The 19,820-nt window shown below is 37.8% G+C and overlaps 3 protein-coding genes across 6 annotated transcripts in view; 2 read left to right on the top strand and 1 right to left on the bottom strand.

Moving 5' to 3' along the window:
• Window positions 1–10,196, top strand: part of rbm39a (RNA binding motif protein 39a) — a 22,542-nt gene extending 12,346 nt beyond the window's left edge. For 2 of the 3 annotated variants that reach the window (XM_016294508.1, XM_016294585.1), the window contains 14 exons: window positions 3,892–3,941; window positions 4,034–4,222; window positions 4,614–4,679; window positions 4,784–4,837; window positions 4,934–5,051; window positions 5,130–5,282; window positions 5,377–5,514; window positions 5,601–5,666; window positions 5,789–5,993; window positions 6,102–6,182; window positions 6,270–6,390; window positions 6,475–6,580; window positions 6,680–6,758; window positions 9,537–10,196. In XM_016294508.1, the coding sequence (XP_016149994.1) occupies window positions 3,892–3,941; window positions 4,034–4,222; window positions 4,614–4,679; window positions 4,784–4,837; window positions 4,934–5,051; window positions 5,130–5,282; window positions 5,377–5,514; window positions 5,601–5,666; window positions 5,789–5,993; window positions 6,102–6,182; window positions 6,270–6,390; window positions 6,475–6,580; window positions 6,680–6,758; window positions 9,537–9,637 (1,527 nt within the window). In that variant the 3' untranslated portion in view covers window positions 9,638–10,196. The remainder of the gene's footprint in view (window positions 1–3,891; window positions 3,942–4,033; window positions 4,223–4,613; window positions 4,680–4,783; window positions 4,838–4,933; window positions 5,052–5,129; window positions 5,283–5,376; window positions 5,515–5,600; window positions 5,667–5,788; window positions 5,994–6,101; window positions 6,183–6,269; window positions 6,391–6,474; window positions 6,581–6,679; window positions 6,759–9,536) is intronic. The other variant, XM_016294662.1, reaches the window with a different exon arrangement.
• Window positions 10,197–10,557: 361 nt separating this feature from the next.
• Window positions 10,558–12,586, bottom strand: LOC107554851 (pyruvate dehydrogenase [acetyl-transferring]-phosphatase 1, mitochondrial). Its single transcript, XM_071582299.1, is given in 7 exon segments — window positions 10,558–10,928; window positions 10,930–11,089; window positions 11,092–11,601; window positions 11,604–11,731; window positions 11,733–11,945; window positions 11,947–12,113; window positions 12,320–12,586. Coding segments are annotated over 7 exon segments (1,389 nt in total). The 5' UTR covers window positions 12,503–12,586; the 3' UTR covers window positions 10,558–10,900.
• Window positions 12,587–13,368: 782 nt separating this feature from the next.
• On the top strand, window positions 13,369–18,158 carry nfs1 (NFS1 cysteine desulfurase). Of its 2 annotated transcripts, none has more exons than XM_016294319.1 (13): window positions 13,369–13,686; window positions 13,877–13,953; window positions 14,087–14,203; window positions 14,365–14,448; window positions 14,640–14,792; window positions 15,022–15,115; window positions 15,200–15,334; window positions 15,409–15,566; window positions 15,653–15,758; window positions 15,845–15,926; window positions 16,373–16,456; window positions 16,659–16,748; window positions 17,322–18,158. In XM_016294319.1, exons 1-13 carry the CDS (start codon window positions 13,578–13,580, stop codon window positions 17,383–17,385), a joined length of 1,353 nt encoding a protein of 450 aa, XP_016149805.1. In that variant the 5' UTR covers window positions 13,369–13,577; the 3' UTR covers window positions 17,386–18,158. The 2 variants fall into 2 exon arrangements, with proteins under 2 accessions (XP_016149805.1, XP_016149879.1); XM_016294393.1 differs by lacking the exon at window positions 13,369–13,686 and adding an exon at window positions 13,698–13,753.
• Window positions 18,159–19,820: the final 1,662 nt, after the last annotated feature.

Below are 19,820 nucleotides of genomic sequence, written 5' to 3'. Positions count from 1 at the left end.
GTGACAAGCTTTATATTAAGGCCTTTTAAAACTGGTAAGTCATAGTTTATATTTTCGCTTCGTATATTATTTTAAGCGGCTCGGCCCGTCAGATGCTTGGACAGAAAGGTTGCGTGTGCCGCTGACAGAGACACTAGGCTACTCGCGCTGTTTAATGTGTTTTGAGATGTGCTGTTTCCCTTAATGCATAACTTACATTTCACAGGTATATTCTCCATCTGTAAATGTTAGAAAGTCATGGAAATATTTCCATTTTGCTGTCAAGACTTCAGTGAACGAGTGCCGCCGCGTGCATGTGCGCCAAACAAACAGAGCTCAATTAAATATGAGTGCAATAATTCTGACTAAAATATCTAATAGACCTGCCACCCTGTACGCATTTTGACCTCAGAGTACGCTGATACGATTTGTCACTCTAAACTACGCAAAAAAAAACTGGTGGTGACTGTTCACGTTCAGTATTCAAAACAAGCAACAGAAAAAGATGAAGAGTTCAACCAATCAGAGCGTTTTTTTTTGGTTTTGCTTTTAAATTTCCGTGCGTTTTATTTCTCCCCAAGCTTGCTCTGTTTGTGTGGCCGTGAGTCTGCGCGCTGAGATTAGGAAACGCCTGCATCTGGAAATGCAACACACGCCGAGCATCTTCCCTTGTAATGACTAAACCTTTTGTCCAACAACAAAAAACAACATTATAACATTCTTTTACTGCACAACATCAGACAAATATTTAAAATAATTTCCCTCTTGATCTGATGTGGCTTCTTATCACAGAATGACGCAGAAATAAATTCTACACTGGAATAACGGCGATTAGCAGTGGATTATAAATATAACGTTACTTAATTATTAAAATGCTCGAGGTGGGTTTAAGAACACAGTCAGTTTAAGAAACTACGACATTGTCCGCAGTACAGTGTTTATTATCTTAATGTTCTTTTTGAATGTCATCATTCAAAGCGTTTCAAAGTGTCTTTCATTCAGTTTAGGGCTGCACGATATATCGTTTCAGCATCGATATTGCGATGTGCGCATCCGCGATAATCACATCGCAGGATGTGCAATGTTTAGTATAGGCTACTGATCGTTATATTTATACTGATTGTTTTCTTAGCTCACACACAGAAACGGTGTCTACACCGGATGTGACAGCTGTACAGAGATACCCATTTTAAATACATTTAGTAGCAGAGCTACTGCACGTGATTTTCAGTGCTGGAAATCCATTTATCCGTTGTTGAAATCCGCGTCGTCGTGGAGAGCGCAGGTCACGGTTGCGTAGCAACGACAGATGCCACGAAAGCGCAAGCTCCTGAGCGCTTTGGAAAGAAGGAGAAAGTGTTTACCCACATGTTTTTAGGTACGACATGTGAACGGCCGCAAAGTCTGTCTACACTGGAGATAAAGCGACCATTGCCCATCATTTAAACTTTGTGTCAGCACGTCATAAAGAGAACACTGCCTCAGTTTACTGTCGGGGAGTTGTCGTACCGCGCCGCATCCAGTGTAGACGGCATTACTGATTATAATTGTATTTTGTCGCGTCATGCCGCGCTGCTCGCATCTTGTGTAGATACGGTGAGAGCCACGCAGATGCACGTAAACACTGAATTCCGTTCACTTCTGCTTCTATTTATGCCTGAAATACTGTGCTCTGCAAGTATCCTTGTAAACGCAGTTGCTTATGGCTTAGGTGAAGGGAAACAATTTAATGTTTTATCAGCAGTTTAATGTTCCTGAGGCTTTCTGTGTTATGAATGTTAATCAAACAACAAAACACAAAGAAAAATCACTTTTGTAGCTTTAACACAGATTTATTAAATTTAATTTATACATTGAAGACTATGCAGTGTTGTTTTACATTTGATTATTAATTTTCTGTACCTGAAAACTGTAAAGCCTGTGTTATACTTTCCGCATGAGCAATCTGGACGCATACACGGACAGCGCAGACGTGGACTACTTGTATTTATACTACTGAAAGCATACGCTGATGGTCCGCTCCGTGGACGTGTTCCATACATGTGCAGTAGATCGGCTTGAACAGTAAACAAACAATTGCACATCTGGCTGTCTTTATATTGTTTTATCGACGGATTGTACAGGTTTGTTGATTTACTATGCCGATTTACTCGCCTACAAAATCACCCCAATCATTGATTATTTTTCCAAATAAACTATTGAAGGCATGTGGTGATTTGTTTTTTCCAATATCGTGCAGCCCTAATTCAGTTACAGCTATAGCTGGCTGTTTTTGTCCATATTAGGGATTTCCTGTAGCGTCCTGACTGAGTTCTATTTCTCCTATAATGTATATGTGGATTTTCTGCCCGAGGGCGCCCCCAGGCGTCCAGTGTGAATGACTCCCACATTTCATGTGTTTGTAGCACTAAATAATGGCCAATCCATAAAAATAATACTACTTTTTTTAATAGCATTTAAAAATAGCAAAAAAGAACTAAACCAAAAACTGTGGAAAAAAATAAAAAAACGGAGGTATTTGTTGAACTGTGGGCTAACTGTATTGTTGCATCGCTACTTTTTACTCTAAAATATCACAAACTGAGTGCAGACCCTGATTATTAACCTTTAAAAAAAATTTAACTTAAATTAAATCTTGCGCATATATATATTACATCCAGTGTGAATGACTCCCACATTTCATGTGTTTGTAGCACTAAATAATGGCCAATCCATAAAAATAATACTACTTTTTTTAATAGCATTTAAAAATAGCAAAAAAGAACTAAACCAAAAACTGTGGAAAAAAATTAAAAAAACGGAGGTATTTGTTGAACTGTGGGCTAACTGTATTGTTGCATCGCTACTTTTTACTCTAAAATATCACAAACTGAGTGCAGACCCTGATTATTAACCTTTAAAAAAATATTTAACTTAAATTAAATCTTGCGCATATATATATTACATATATATATATTTAAATACAGATATATTTTTTTTAATACAAAAACGAAAATACAGAGATATATGCCGTATATTGCAAATTGGCCAAAAAATACAGAGATATGAATTTTTGCCCATATCGCCCAGCCCTAATCCTCAGTGCAGAAATTCTGGAGTTGACATACACAAGCAAATCCACAGAGTCTCCTTATTCTCTATTCATCACTTTGAAAACCTGAAATGAATATACTGTAAATGTCATCTGTTTTGGTGAAGAAGAAAAAAAAGAAAGTATTTATGCATGCTGCTGACATTTAAAAGTATTTATAAGTGGTTAATCTGCGCTTTTTCAAACTGGAAATGATGGGGCTCAGCATATAATATAATATTCACAATAAGATACATGCATCTTGTAAACAATCTAGCCTCTTAACAACAACAAAAGAACAACTCAACTTTAGATGGTCTGTGGGAGTCGCTATTACTAAGCCGTGTGAATCCCTGTTTGCTTCAGGGCGAGATGTGTGACTGAGGTGGCATCGAGCTCTTTCAATCAACGAAGACAAATGGGGTGAAGATCACTGGAATGGCATCCACCACTGGAGCTCGTTTAGTGGCTGGCTGCTAGCGTTGCCACTTTGGGTCTTAGGCTCAGATAGCCTTGGTACTGAACCTGTTGGGCTGCTTAATGAATGAATGAAGTGTCTAAAAATGCAATGCTATTTTACCTATCCAGCATAGCACTAGCACTTGAATTTTGGCCGTCCTACACAAGTAATACAAGCACTAGTAAGGAAGAACGACTTTGGCAGCCATCTGGATGGTTTCTAAAGGTCCCCCTTGTATTTGTCATCCTCCCACTCAAACACTGTAATGAACTCCTATTTAATGATCATATCATATTCTCTTTTGTTCCCATCCCTTCTTTATCCTTACGACTTGAAATGTTTCGCCGTCCTCCTCATGCTGTCTTCTATCGACCCTGCTTAGGATGACAACAAGTCCTTAAGTACCAATGGCCATGAGGAGCGGAGCAAGAAGTATGTCTTTATAACCTTTGTAGTTAATATACCTTTTACAAAAAAATTTATGTTTTATGTACTAAACTTTAGTTTTTTTATTGAATTGCAAGGAAAAAGAAGAGCAAAAGTCGCAGCAGAAGCCGAAGCCGGGAAAGGAAGAGAAGCAGGAGTCACGATCGCAAGAAAAGTCACGACCGCAGGAGGAGCCGCAGCAAAGATCGGAAGCGCAGCCGCAGCAGGGATAGACGGCGCAGCCGTTCCAGGAGCAGGGAGCGTGGTGGTCGCTACAGAGCTCCATTGTACGTAGCCTTCTTTTGCTCTGGGTTTTAATCTTCATGTTAATTGTCCATACAGTTTGAAAAAATAGTGCTCTTTGAATGTCTTGTTTTACCGTAGCTAGTATGTTAACTTGAAGTAAAAGGTTTACACAGTGCTCCTGATGAGTGTGAAAATGTCTTTCGGAGAATATTAAGTATGCAGATGAGTTTAACTGCCATCCCAATTTACATGTCTGTTTTGAATCAGCAGAAAAGATGAGTAGATTCCCCCAAAACGAGGAATTTGTTGTAATGTGTACAACATTTACCCTTGTGTACCCTATTGAAGCTTACCGTATGTATATATTTAGCACTAGCAGTAGAGCGATTAGTCGTAGCTGCTGAGATTGAAAACCTTGTTTTTAAATCACAGTTCTGGCCTGAAATTTAACGGTGGTCCCAGGGGGAAGACTGGCCCACCACCTGCCATCAAACTAAGGTTTCTATGATACTATTTTTGTTGTGTGTGGGTAGTTACTTGTTCTGTGTATGACTCAGACATGGAAAGTCTTTCCAAAAGTACTCACAGAAATTCTCTCTCAGCCGTAAAAGGTCTAGAAGCCGCAGTCCTTTCAAGAAAGACAAAAGCCCTATAAGGTCAGTTTATTTCAGCCTTGATAATTAAGTTTTCCCCTACTAAATTCTTTCCTGAATATAGTAATTCATTGCTTGTGTTTTGTCTTTTGCTAACAGAAAGCCCATTGATAATCTCACCCCCGAAGAAAGGGATGCACGCACAGTGTTCTGCATGCAGCTGGCAGCCAGAATCCGACCACGAGACTTGGAAGAATTTTTTTCTGCAGTGGGAAAAGTCAGTGTTTGTGTATCTATAGTTTTATTTATATAGTTTTTATTTATTTACTCTAATTCCTATTGTTGTTCTTGAAAGGTGCGAGATGTGAGAATTATCTCTGATAGAAACTCTAGAAGATCTAAAGGAATTGCATACATTGAGTTTGTGGATACCACCTCTGTACCTTTGGCAATTGGCCTGTCTGGTCAAAGACTACTCGGAGTACCAATCATTGTGCAGGCTTCACAGGTAACATGTTCACTCAGAATGTGGAAACATTTGCACAATCTTTGGTTGTAGATGTGATCATCTTCTAAATGCAAATTGTGTGTTTGGTGACCAGGCTGAGAAAAACAGAGCCGCTGCATTGGCCAACAACTTACAGAAGGGCAGTTCTGGACCTATGAGACTTTATGTTGGCTCATTGCATTTTAACATCACAGAAGACATGCTCCGAGGCATCTTTGAGCCATTTGGAAGGGTAAATAGTGCCATGAATTGTTTTCCCACTTCACGTTGTGTTATGACTTTGCTCTTATTCATTATGATTGTTCATTTTTCATACAGATTGAAAGTATACAACTGATGATGGACAGTGAAACAGGACGATCAAAAGGATATGGCTTTATCACAGTAAGTTGTGTGGTCAAGTTGTTTTCGTACAGAATATCTGACATTACAAGTAGTTGGTGTCAAGTTCAAGAAGAAGCTATTCATCTTCTCAAGAGCTTATTACCATTCCTCTTTCCTCATAGTTTGCTGATGCCGAATGTGCTAAGAAGGCTCTGGAACAGCTTAATGGCTTTGAGTTGGCTGGCAGACCAATGAAAGTGGGACATGTGACGGAGCGGACTGATGCCTCCACTGCCAGCTCCTTCCTGGACAATGATGAGCTGGAAAGGACAGGCATTGATCTGGGAACTACTGGTAGACTTCAACTCATGGCCAGACTGGCCGAGGGTAAGGATGTACTCTTTGATCTGCTGTATAGTTTTCATACTGTTATGAAGTGAATGTCTTGTGGTATTTTTTTAGAGGGATTACAATGCTTCAATTGTTTTCTGTTAGGTACTGGTCTGCAGATCCCACCTGCTGCACAACAGGCCCTTCAGATGAGTGGCTCCATGGTAGCCATGGCTGCAGCTACTGGTCAGTTCCTTTTCTTTTGGGTTCAGTAGATGTGCCATTAATAAGGTCTATGGGGTTTGCAATTAACATCCATCTCTTTTCTTTCAGCTGCTATGAACCCTGGATTGAGTTTTAACCTCAATGTGCCCACAAACCAAGCTTTGAATCTACCATCACAACCAATTGCAACGCACTGTTTCCAGCTGTCTAACATGTTCAATCCAAACTCGTAAGTAGCAGGAGAAAATTGCAGGTATATTGAGAAAGTAATGTTAAAGAGCATTTTTGCCTGAATTGCATTTCTTTCTTGTAGAGAAAATGATCTTGGTTGGGAAATTGAGATTCAGGATGATGTCATTGAGGAGTGCAACAAACACGGTGGAGTCATACACATATATGTGGACAAGAAATCAGCTGAAGTATGCCCTTAAACGTTGTTATTAATTTCTATAGTAAATATTAAGCATATATATATATATATATATTCATTTGAAATTTACTTTTGTCATTCTTTTCAGGGTAATGTCTATGTGAAGTGTCCCAGCATTCCTGCTGCTATGGCTGCAGTCAGTGCATTACATGGACGTTGGTTTGGAGGTAATTCTAAATTGTGTATATCTTGAGTTGAGGATTGTCTAAAGCAATATGTATTATGATCTGATATGTATTATGTAGGTCTGGGCATCGTTCAAAAATGTTCAATATCGATAGCAATTCCTAAACTATACAAATTTTAACGATACTGATTTTCGATACCAATTTCATGAAATCGGTTTTAACAAGATTACATTACCTCAACCAAAAAAACCACACGAAGGAACATAATGTAACCAACACATGTTTTCTCTTCCACGATCGCTGTTCTGACTCCGAGCACGCTCATTCGCTGCTCATATGTCAAATCATATTACGTGTTCATAACTAGGGGTGCAATGGGTCGTAGTTGATCCGTGATCCACATGGACCAGGCCCCACGGTTCGGCACGCATGTGATTCCTATGGCTGCAGTCAGTGCATTACATGGACGTTGGTTTGGAGGTAATTCTAAATTGTGTATATCTTGAGTTGAGGATTGTCTAAAGCAATATGTATTATGATCTGATATGTATTATGTAGGTCTGGGCATCGTTCAAAAATGTTCAATATCGATAGCAATTCCTAAACTATACAAATTTTAACGATACTGATTTTCGATACCAATTTCATGAAATCGGTTTTAACAAGATTACATTACCTCAACCAAAAAAACCACACGAAGGAACATAATGTAACCAACACATGTTTTCTCTTCCACGATCGCTGTTCTGACTCCGAGCACGCTCATTCGCTGCTCGTATGTCAAATCATATTACGTGTTCATAACTAGGGGTGCAATGGGTCGTAGTTGATCCGTGATCCACATGGACCAGGCCCCACGGTTCGGCACGCATGTGATTTGCAGATTAACCGTTAAGTTTAACCATCATAGAGTGAAAGTTTATCATTTGCACATGTTTTGTCTTGCCAATTTACACATTCAAGCAATTTTAACTCGCACGCTGTTTTCTGTGCGCTCAAACTGCCACACAACCTAAGCTTGCACACGCAGAGAGAGAGAACGCATGAACACCGAATTGATTCCTCTTTCACATATACACAAAGTTATGTTAAAATACCCATTTTGGCAAGTATTCTAGTCAAAACAGTCGGTTATGTCTTAAGTGAAAGTAAACAGCTGAGAAAGAAACTGGATGTGTGTCAGTATTAGGTCCATTTGTTCTTAAAGAGACAGCAGCCAATAAATACCTGCTTCTGTCCGCTAATCAAATAACGCCACAGCTTTAACAAAGATTAATCTTTATTTAACGTAAGCACTATTGTTATTTTACACTGAATTATTACATTTCTGCACCTGAATACTACAGTTACTGATTTTATTTGTAACTGTGTTATGTTGTATTCTATGCTATTACAATCTATGCTTGTAATTTGTGTAATTGTTCTTGTTTTTTTACTGACTTTATTAGTTAAGCTAGTAGTTTTTGCTGTAGTATAGAAGTACTTAAAGTAAGCTTTCAGTCTTTTTTTTTTTATTTAAAAAAAATATATATATCTGATCCATGACTCAAAATTCGTAATATGATCCGAACCGTGAGTTTTGTGATCCGTTGCACCACTATTCATAACTCACCTTCTCCTATGGGAATGTCCATTACGTTTCCATGTTCAGTTCTTTATATAAGAAACCCAGAAAAACATTTCTACAGATGAAACCTGAACCTAATAAAACACGATTATGACAGTGTGATTTTCATGAGTTTCTGCCTAATTTCATTGTGATCCGTTGCACCACTATTCATAACTCACCTTCTCCTATGGGAATGTCCATTACGTTCTTTATATAAGAAACCCAGAAAAACATTTCTACAGATGAAACATGAACCTAATAAAACACGATTATGACAGTGTGATTTTCATGAGGTTCTGCCTAATTTCATAATACAGGGTGTTTACATAAGAAATGCTAAGCAGGTGTAGTGATTAGCTTGATATAAAAGGCTACAAAACATATTTTAGCAACATTATATGACCAAAACAAACATTAGATTGCAATCGGAAGTTATTACAAACACTCAAGGTGGTTTTCGGTCGTGGGGACGGAGATCTTTTCGCCAGTATGGCGAAAGGATTGTTTTCATTTTAAAATGCTGTTTTAAAACAAAAACGACCTAGTGTAAACTTAGCCTTACATCTATGGGGGTTGGGATGCTCACACACTACAGCCTCACATGTGAGCCACTTCTCTCGGGGTGTAAACTAGTAAGAGTGTTCGACTTGACGAGGCATTGCGCAGACTGATCGGTGTATGATATCAATGTACCATGAGAGCTATAGAGAACAGAAGCTTTCGAATCGGTATCGCGGTACTTTGATGTCAAACACTGATCAATCTGCACCGCATCAAGTCGTACACACTAGGGCTGTGCAATTAATCGCATGCGATTGTCATGCGCATCTCGTCAGTAAAGCAGGTTGTCAGTGAACTACGGCTCTGTGTAGTAAATGCCGCTCCATCTGAAAGCAGGTGATGGAGATTTACTACTAATCACGGAACTGGCTTTACTGACGAGATGTGCATGACAATCACGATTAATCATGCGATTAATTACACAGCCCTAGTACACACCTAGTGTTTTTCCTCGATTAACTCTTAAGGTTTCGAAATTTGGTACTGAACGACAAGACATTTTTCGATACTCGATGATAGAGGAAATTCGGTCGGTGCCTAAAAAATATCAAACTCGATACCCAGCCCTAGTACTATGTAATCTGTCTAAAACCCATATGTATTATTGTCTGAATTGTTATATCTTATATTTCAATATTTTATTCCAGGTAAAATGATCACAGCAGCTTATGTACCTCTTCCTACATACCACAACCTTTTCCCAGAGTCAGTGCAGGCAACACAGCTTCTTATGCCCAGTCGCCGGTGATCGATCACCTCTGGAAGACTCAACTTTTTCAGCCTTGTTCCTTTTAACTCTTGGACAACAATAACAGTTCTGCAAGCTGTGGCACAGTTGTTTTGTTTCCTTTTAAGTTGGTTACAAAACCAATAAGTTTAAAATTTTCTTGCATAGTGTCCTTACAGGTCTTGACGTTGAGAGAAGTTCTGTGGTGTAAAAAAAAGTTTTCCATGTACAGCCTACTTATTGAATTTTGCTTCTTGACCTTTTATTGTTCATACTTATTTTTTTTCCCCCTTCCACATATATTGTCTTCGTGATGGATCTGATTGGCATGTTTCTCACTTGAGGAGTGTGCAATTTTGACAGATACACAATATAAATAAGTCTTGGATTTAAACTGCAATTTTGATCAGACATGAACATATTCAACTTTTTGGCTCTATGAGCTATGGCAACTAAATGGCTGACAAATATCTTTTGTTCATTTAGAGACCATAAAGTTTAGAACCATCTTGTTTTTCTAATCGATTTGATTTTTGTAAAGTCCTTGATGAAAGTTAATTTCAAATAAAGCCAAGATAACTGAAAAAAATTGATCCTCATTTAATTTGAACAGTGTGAATTCCTGTTTAAAAAAAAAAAAAAAACATCAAAAGAGAGATGTCCTTTTTTCTTGTTGAGGTTTGTTGCAATATTCATTGGTTGAAGTAATGACACAATGTCAGTTTTTGACATGCTTAAAGTGATTTTTTTTTGCATTTTTAACATTTTTTATATTGTTTCCCGAGGTGCTCTTATCTTTAGTATTTTTTTTCCCCCATTCAGAAACTTGCACTGAACATGATGGTCATGAAATGCATTTTAGGATTGTGTTTCAAGGTCATTTTAAAAGAATTGCCAGATTTTGATTACTTGGCAATCTTGTTCTTTGATTACATACGACAATGGCACATGTTAAGGGGTGTGTTGAGGAGACTCATGACTTCACAAATCTGGCCATTTCAGAAAGAGAAAATACTCCTTAAACTGGGGAGTTAGTTTTGAAACTTGCCGTTTTAGTTATTTTTTGTTGAGTAACCTCTTGTGTGTAAATATCAAAAACATTTTGACTCTTGAATTTCATGACCCCTTTAAATTAACTTTACAATAAATGGGAGAAGCCACCATATCAATGAGTATAAATTAAACTTCAGATTATTCTAATAATCGTTATTTGATGTGTAATGTGCACAAAATGTCTTAAATTATTATACTAAAAAAAAAAATTTCATTTCTGCTTCAAGTAGATTAAATATTGAAGTGAATGACTATAATTGTCATCTCTGTACATCCTTGCCAAATCCTGTGGCAGACTGAGCATTTTGACTATGCGCTTGGGTTCAATAGAGTAGCCATCGCTGCCCAGAGTGTGACTGATCAGATGAGTATCACTGTTCTCATCCTCCAGAGCAGAAAGAGCTCTACCCTTCCTCTTTGCAGCAGTCTATGCATCTGTCCAACTGTAAAACCCAGTCCAGAAACTGGTTTCTTCCACTGGATGTCAGACAGATATTCCCTTAAGACCTGCACATTTCATGCTCTGCATTTATCCCATCCAAAGTGCACACACACAGCAGTAGCAGTGGGCAGCCATTTTTTGCTGCGGCACCCGGGGAGCAGCAATTTTGCATTTTCGTTTCCGATCAGCAGCTCTGGACATGCCTCGTAGATGCAATTCAAGAGCACAATGCTCCGTTTAAACTTCATGTCTCCAAAAGCCCTGAAAGGAATCAACAGGCCCACCACTGCATTCCGCTCAGAAGCAGAATGCTCCAAAAGTACCCGTTGTATCTTGTCTGGGTTGTGGGCATTGTGGTCATTGGTAATAGTGAGAGCTGACCACCTCCCATCATCCCCTTGGACCGCGAGAACTGCTCTGCTATCACCCATATTATTGGCCACATGAAGATCTTCTCGGTCCACGTGACCCACACAAGCCATGCATCCAGAGGTGTGAAATGAGCAAAAGGAACCCCAAAGTCCACCTGGGCCTCCAAGGAAATATCATTATCCATCTCTTGAAAGTTTCTTAATGCTGTTTGTATATCATTGTCGTCATCCTTGTGCAGATCTATCCTCCTGCCAGTATGTCCTCAGGCTATTGAAGTATAGTTTACCAGCATCTGTGCTAACAAAGTCATTGGGATGCTTGTGCCATTGTAGCACTGGAAGCACAGGCTGTTCACTCTCCACAGCCTCCTCTATCTCTGTTAAAGTCTTCAATGGAAGTAGAGACACAGATATGTAGTAAAAGAGGCGTTCACTAACAGACCCTGCATGGCCATCAAACACTGAACAGCATGCCACGGCTCTGAAAACACATTGCAGCACTCCATCGGTCTTCACTTGGGGAGTTTGATGGTATGATATTACTATCAAACCCTTTTATTGACTCATTATACAGTCCATAACCATTTGGTTTTAAACTATATTCATTAGCCTTCAAAACATGGTTTATTTGCTTGAAGTGGAAAAAAAGAAGTTCCGGACAGGTGTTGTGTCCATTTTCGACCCCCTGCCAAATTTTTACCCCCTGGTTGAAATTGCTATCTGATTGCCTAATCCTAACCCCTCCCACACACCTAACCCTAAACCTACCAATACTAGGGGTAATAATCTGGCGGGGGTCAGAATTTGGCACAAAAACGGCCCACTTCAATCAAGCACTGTGAGTGACATCTGTTTTGCTTTGGAATTGTATTTTCTTCTGGGGTTTAGAATCATTGGTGGATCTGTGCAGATTGTGTGCAATGCATTGGTTTTATTCAGAGTCAAATATCCATGTATTGCTGCTTTGCATCTCTGTAATGACCACTGATGTCTAAAGTGGTGCACTGAAGTTGGAGACATTTATGCCAGGAGAAGCTATGGATGGATTCTGAACCTGTAAATGTTTTATGTGACATGAGTAAATCAAAACAATCAAACCAATGTAAGCAATCAAGATGTTCTGTGCTAAGGAAGTAGGCTATACATAAACAACTGAATCATATATACAGTTCTCATTATATAGAGTTATAGATCTGCTTCTAAATGTTCTCACGTTGTTTTAAAGCTAAGCTCCAGGAATGAGAAAGTACAAAGTCCATTCTATTTATATTCTTAACTGCCTACCTTGCACAGCGAAAATGAATTTCAATAGTAGAAAAGTAAAACTTATGGAAGCCGAACCCTAAAAAACACAAATGTCATAATTATAACATAAAAAGTCGAGATTATGACAAAACGTCATCTTTATGCAATGATTGTTTTTAATGTCATAATTTCGACATTTTGTTATAAGTATGATTTTTCGTTACTATGTAGCTTCATTTGATTTTATTAGCGCGTTGATGACGTAATGACGTAATGACACAAGCAACCGAATAGATTCTTTGAACTCTTCAAAAGAACCGATTGGCGGAAATGATTTGGATTTCCCATCACGATTTGTGGGAATATATATAAACCAAAGACTTAAAACTAAAGATGTCTTACATTAAACGCTGCCGATTTTCTCCAAATGTACTGGATATTTATATTTCCAAGGACGAAGAAACTCACTTTTGAGCAGCATTGTATTGGTTCATATTCACAATTTCCGGTAAAAGAAACGGGCGAGGTTTAGGTTTCAACCAATAAACTCCGTAGACGTCACAAAAACCCGCCTACAAGAGACTCAGATAACCAATGAGAATTATAATAACAGTCGTCCCGCCCCCGCTGTGTGTGCGTCTTGTGTAAGCGTTACGGAGTGTTTTGAGGGCTGATGACACCGTTTGACACGCTGTTATATGAACTTAGTGCGCATGTTGTTGTTTCTGAAGTTGCCCGAATAATACATTTATTTATCTGACGCGTTTATTGGTTGACGAAGGCTTTGTAAGAAGCTATTTTTTATTATTTCTGTCATTGTTTACGTTGAGAACACTGTAATTGCATAAACATGATGAACAGGACTTTATCGAGAAAACTTCTGGTCTCCATGTGTGGGGTCTCCAACCCTCGACTGAGCTTCGCTCAAAGCGCCGTCAACACTGTGCAGAGGCAGAAAGGTACAGCATTACTAAATCTAATTCTCTAGTCTAGAGACTAACAGTGACGCAGTTGAATTAAGCTTGTGTAAGTTACTGTAGAAGGCTGTGCTAATACAGATACTAGCAAGCTGACATGTAAATACATGCTTGGCTTTCTAATATGGCTGTATTTATTCCAGTCACTATAACTTTCTGTGTTTCTCCACAGAGTTGATCAAAAGTAGGGAACTGGAAAGGGATGAACTGAGGCCGCTGTATATGGACTTTCAGGCCACCACACCCATGGTACACATCTGCCATTGTCATCCTAATTATATTCCTGCCATCTAGAATAATTAACTAATCAGACTCGTGAACATTTCTGAATTACATTTCTGGGATGTTTACATGCCATTGTTTTCATTGAACAATGTTCCAGGACCCAAGGGTTTTGGATGCCATGCTCCCCTATCAAGTCAATTACTACGGGAACCCACATTCCAGGACTCACGCTTATGGATGGGAGAGCGAGAGTGCAATGGAAAAAGCGAGAAAAGTAAGTCTTTATTCTAACCTGAATATTTTCATTAAAGAAGCAAGAACATTTTCTCTGGATTTAGATAGCTGAGAGTTGTATTTCTGAGTATTGAAGCATAATATTTTGGTTATGCCAAGAATGCACTGTTTATGGTAACACAAATGGTATTTCCTCTTCAGCAAGTAGCAGATCTTATTGGTGCCGACCCGAGGGAGATTGTGTTCACCAGTGGTGCGACTGAGTCCAACAATATGTCAATCAAAGTAAGAATGTCATTACTGGGCGGTAAGATTAGGATTAGGAGAAAGTGGGACGCTGGGACACAAATGACTTGTCATATTCTAAAATAAACAAAGAGGTGAAGTTTATATAGGATGCACTGCACTAGTCATTAAAAACAACTAAATATGTTTTGGTTGTTCTTTTATATCTTGTCTTTTTTTCATTTTCAAAGGGTGTGGCTCGGTTTTATAAGGCTAAGAAAAACCACATTGTTACCACCCAGACCGAACACAAGTGTGTGCTGGACTCCTGCCGAATTATGGAGGCAGAGGGTTTTGATGTAACATACTTACCTGTGAAAAATAATGGACTGATTGATTTGAAGGTAAGCTTTCTGAAAGAGGAAACTTCCAGTTTCAGCACCAACCAGAATAGCAAAAATAATTACATGTTCGGATAGATTGCAGTCCTGTTGGTGGCTGATACTGGCACAGAAAAAAAAACATGTGAAATTCATCTTTTGTTTTGTTTTTTTTAACAAAAAACAATTTTTTTTTATTGTACTTTTGCAAATGTACTGTATTTTAAATATACCTTATATTTTGCTTTCTTAGCAATTAGAGGAAACAATCCGTCCTGATACCAGTTTGGTGTCCATAATGACTATCAACAATGAGATTGGTGTCAAACAACCAATCAAAGAAATAGGTAACTCTTACTATCAACATCATTCTCTAAACGTATACCTGTCAATCTTCATATCATCTATATCAATAATGTTTTTGATTTCAGGTCATCTGTGTAGGTCCAAAAATGTGTTCTTCCACACTGATGCTGCTCAGGCTGTTGGAAAGATCCCCATTAATGTCAGTGAATGGAAAGTGGATCTGATGTCCATCAGCGGCCATAAGATCTACGGGCCCAAAGGTAGCATATTGTACATTTAAATGCGCAACGGTCACATTATCCAAAATATATTAATGAGTGGTTGTGTTTGTTAGGAGTTGGGGCTTTGTACGTGAGGAGGAGACCCAGAGTTCGTATTGAGCCTTTGCAGAACGGAGGGGGTCAGGAAAGGGGTCTACGTTCAGGGACCGTGCCCACACCTCTCGCCGTAGGCCTCGGAGCCGCTTGTGAGATTGCCCAGCAAGAGTTAGAGGTAGAGACTTCAGAGTTAAGAGTTAAACTTGCTACTGCTAGTCTAAGTTCGCTTATATGCAGGTTTCATTTTCGGTTTATTTTCAGTACGATCACAAGCGTGTGACGGTGCTTGCAAATCGCCTTGTGCAGAAAATCATGTCGGAGATTCCTGATGTTGTGATGAATGGCGACCCAGATCAGAGGTACCAAGGTAAGACTTGACTTTGTAATTGTCATTTATTTATAAGGTTCCATGTTGACTTGAGTTTGTAATCTAAAAACACTTTCCTCCTCCAGGATGCGTTAATTTATCATTTGCCTATGTTGAGGGGGAGAGTCTGTTGATGGCGTTAAAAGATGTTGCGCTTTCATCTGGAAGGTCAGTAGTTTCAAATGTCTGACCGGGGTTTATAAATATCTGTGTGCAGGTAAACTTGGAGAGAGTACACGTTTTTCATTTACATAGATATTGTTAAAATACAAAGCTGGTTAAAAATGGTGGAAGTTATCTTTTTACTAAAACGGTTAAAAACATCTTTGTTTATTGAGTAAAAACAAAAATATATAAAGCTATATATAATAAAATGTATTAAGCTTAAAGAAAAACAAACTTATCTCAGTTATTTGCCAAGGCAACATTAATAAATTAATCTTAAATAGTAACATTAAAAGATATATGTTATAAAATGAGATACAAATTACTAAAAATGAAATTGAAATTAAAATGAAAACTGCAATATTAAAAGTTTTTATATTGATATTTAAAATATCAATATAAACTATAATGGTATATAAATAATACTAAAGTAATTGTTCTTGTTGCAGCGCCTGCACATCTGCTTCTTTGGAGCCCTCATATGTCCTCAGAGCAATAGGGGCAGATGAGGACTTGGCGCACTCGTCTATTCGGTTGGTAGTTTTGTAAAATATCAGTCTAAATTAAATTTTTTTCCCCCAAGTCATGCTCAGCACGCCTTGTTACTGTTTCTTGTGTTGTGTAATCTATATTCTGATTTTATCTTAAGTCTCCGTACACAAATTTCCTGCTTGAACCATGACCACACAAACTGTAATGAGCAGATCTGATGCACATGACCAATGTTTTTCTCAGATTTGGAATTGGCAGATTTACCACAGAGGAGGAAGTGGACTATACAGTGGAGAAGTGCATTCAGCAGGTCAAACGGCTGAGGGAGATGAGGTGAGCTGTTCATGCTTGATTTGAATCAAATGGTCTTCCACATCATGGAAAACTTGGGGATTTTAACATTGTGATTTTAAAGCCTGGAAAATGCGGATAAATTCTTAACATTTCTTTGTACATTTCTATAGTGAATGTGTCATTTTTTTTTTTGGCTCTGCTTGATTATAAAATAGTTCATTTAGATATTGTTAATTGAAGTGCCCCTATTATGCCATTCCGAATATTGCCTTTTATGCAGTGTGTAATGTAGCTGTATGTGAATGTAAACGATCTGCAAAGTTTGTAAAGCCAAAAGTGCACGATAAATAAAGTTATTGTCTCTCAAACTAAAGAATCGACTCTGAATAGCCTAAACTAGTCGTCAGTAATTCAAATCCCACTTCTGTGATGGCTACATGTCACGGGGTAACACATTTGCATAATGCGCACCTATGTTCTATGTTGGCAGGCCGCACAAAACACAAGTAAACACAAAATTCATGGAAAATTAATTGGTTAAAATCCCTGTGAACAAAATCTTTCTGTGGGAAAAATGAGGATTGTTCTAAGGTTTTTGTCTTTGTCTCTTAGTCCGTTGTGGGAAATGGTCCAGGAGGGCATTGACATTAAGAGCATCAAATGGACCCAGCACTGAATCGTTCTGAACACATGGAGTATGAAGCCCTGCTGTAGTTGTGAATACACAGCTTCATTAGGCTTCCGTACCCATACTCCTTAGACCTTACTCTCCCCAAAAACACGCACAATTGTATTTTTCGATATTGGGGAATTGAACTTGTCTAAGTGCATTTGTATGAATTGCAGGGGTTAGAGATATGTATTTTGTCAATCACTTTTTCTCAAACCAGCTTTCACCTCGGTTTTTTATATTTGTGAGAGTATATTCACATTATTATATAGTATATTCACAGTTGCTGTGTTTAAATCACTAAAAATATAATCACAAAAGACATGTTACTATGAACATGCACTGAGTGTTGTCCTGTGTCAGTTGTGTTTGAGCACATCATAGTGCAACATGTTTTAAGAGTCTATCATATTGTCTGTTGTTCCAGTCCTGAGACCAGCAGAATTAATTTCATTGATAAGTTGCGTTTCATTAAAATTAGCATTGTGTTAGGTAAGTCAGGTGCCAATTCATAAAGTTTATGGGTAACGTTTTTCATAAAATAAAGGACAACACCAGCTTGAAACATTAAATGTTTTCGCACGGGACAGGATTGATAAAAGAAGTCATTAAATTCACCTGCCCATTAAAAAGGTCTTGTTCAAGAACTTCATGCTTGTTGTCTAGTATGAGCTTGCATGTCTTTCATGATTGCAGTCCACAGATTCTGTAGCGTCTGTTGTTGTGAAGTCATTGTTTTACTCCAGAATGTATGTCATACCAATAAACATCCAAACCAATTGTTTTGTCCTTTTTACTAGAGTAGACATAGAATACATTGAGCACACAGTATACAATCAGATGTGTAGTTTTGTTTTTTTAATGTCTCACTTTTTAATATATCCTTACTGACCAAATTTGTTCAGTAAGAATATATTAATCAAAAGTGAGAAATTTATAGGAGTCATTCATATTACAAAAAAAAATTGTTTCAAATAAATGCTGTTCTTTTTAACTTTCTATTAATCAAAAATCCTTTATATCCTTACTAAAAAGGTTTGAACTTCTTAAAAAAAAATCCTCAAAAATATTCATCACAATTTTATAATGTTTCCTGAGCAGCAAATCTACGTAGTTCTAGTTCGGTAGTTTGCAGTGTCGTACCAACGAAAACCGACTACTTCAAAATGTCAAGTACATTTTAGCACTTAAACTTGGTAATGTTTTATTGTACTTTTTAGTGATGTGAAATTGTTGCAAAAATGACAGTGCTCTAACAAGTTATTAACTGAATATGTTAATAAATGACAATAGACATTGAACATGAGTGACTAGATGAAGATGCTAAACACAAACAAGAAACAGAACAAATATATAATAAAGACCAAGTTCCAGTGAAATATCATCACAGTCCTCCATGATGCCTTCAAGTCCATTTTTGCTGTAATCAAATGGCAGTTTTGGCCTTCCAAAAAGTAATAAAAAGGTCATTGGATAGCTTTAATATGGATTGTAATAATATGGAACATAAATTCATTAGTTTGGTTACTTATTGAAGAGACATATCCTTAGCTAAATATAGCTGATCACACTTATTCTGCGAGCACTGTACAGTGATTGGCAGGCAACTTTTAAAGTTCAAATTCATAGACATTTTAATAAATTATTTACCTGTTGAGGGTGTGTATGACAGTGTATAGTTGGATAGCTGAGCTCAAGAAAATCAGTAATGAGGTGACTGACATACAGATTAGAAAAACAAAAAACCTTAAAGACTACAAAACGATCTGAAATTGTAATGGTAATAGCCTACTTCACTGTCTGACAAATGAAAATGAGACACGTTTAGACGAATCATTTATTTCAGACAGTTTCACTTACAAATGGTCAGACAAATGCAACACAAAAAGTAGAATGAGATTTAGAAAACTGCTTTAAACTCAAAAACACACAAGTCCAATTTACATCATACATAACTACAAAAAGGTATGACCAGAAGCTCTGTACATTTACTTTATACAATTATCTATTTTCATATATACAATAAAAATGAACTATGTACAGGATTTCCAAGAGAGAAAAATAGACAACACATCTGAAGATGTAGATTCACAATAAAAGGGCAGATCAGACGTTGTAAAAGTGCCAATTTGTCAGCCTTCAAATAGTTAAATACTACACGTACAGTAGTACACAGTCCATATGCCAACCAGTCCCCTTCATTTAGTTACTTTAAACAAGTTTTTTGAGCAACCGTTTTCTCTTTGAGACACTTTGATGAACAGGTTACCAGCACCAGATATCACATCATACAACTGACACATTATCCCAGGGGCAAAAAAAAAAAAAAACTGTAGGACTTAACGACAGTATTTAAGATCTTGTTATTTAAGAAAATACAACTAATTTCAGCCGTTCAGCAAGTGCCAATTTATTTTGTGCATACACACTGTAAGTGCTGG

Source organism: Sinocyclocheilus grahami, unplaced genomic scaffold (assembly GCF_001515645.1).
Source record: "Sinocyclocheilus grahami isolate Dianchi unplaced genomic scaffold, SAMN03320097.WGS_v1.1 scaffold2.1, whole genome shotgun sequence".
In the NCBI taxonomy this organism is placed as follows: Eukaryota; Metazoa; Chordata; class Actinopteri; order Cypriniformes; family Cyprinidae; genus Sinocyclocheilus; species Sinocyclocheilus grahami.
This window is presented reverse-complemented; position numbering and strand designations above follow the sequence as displayed.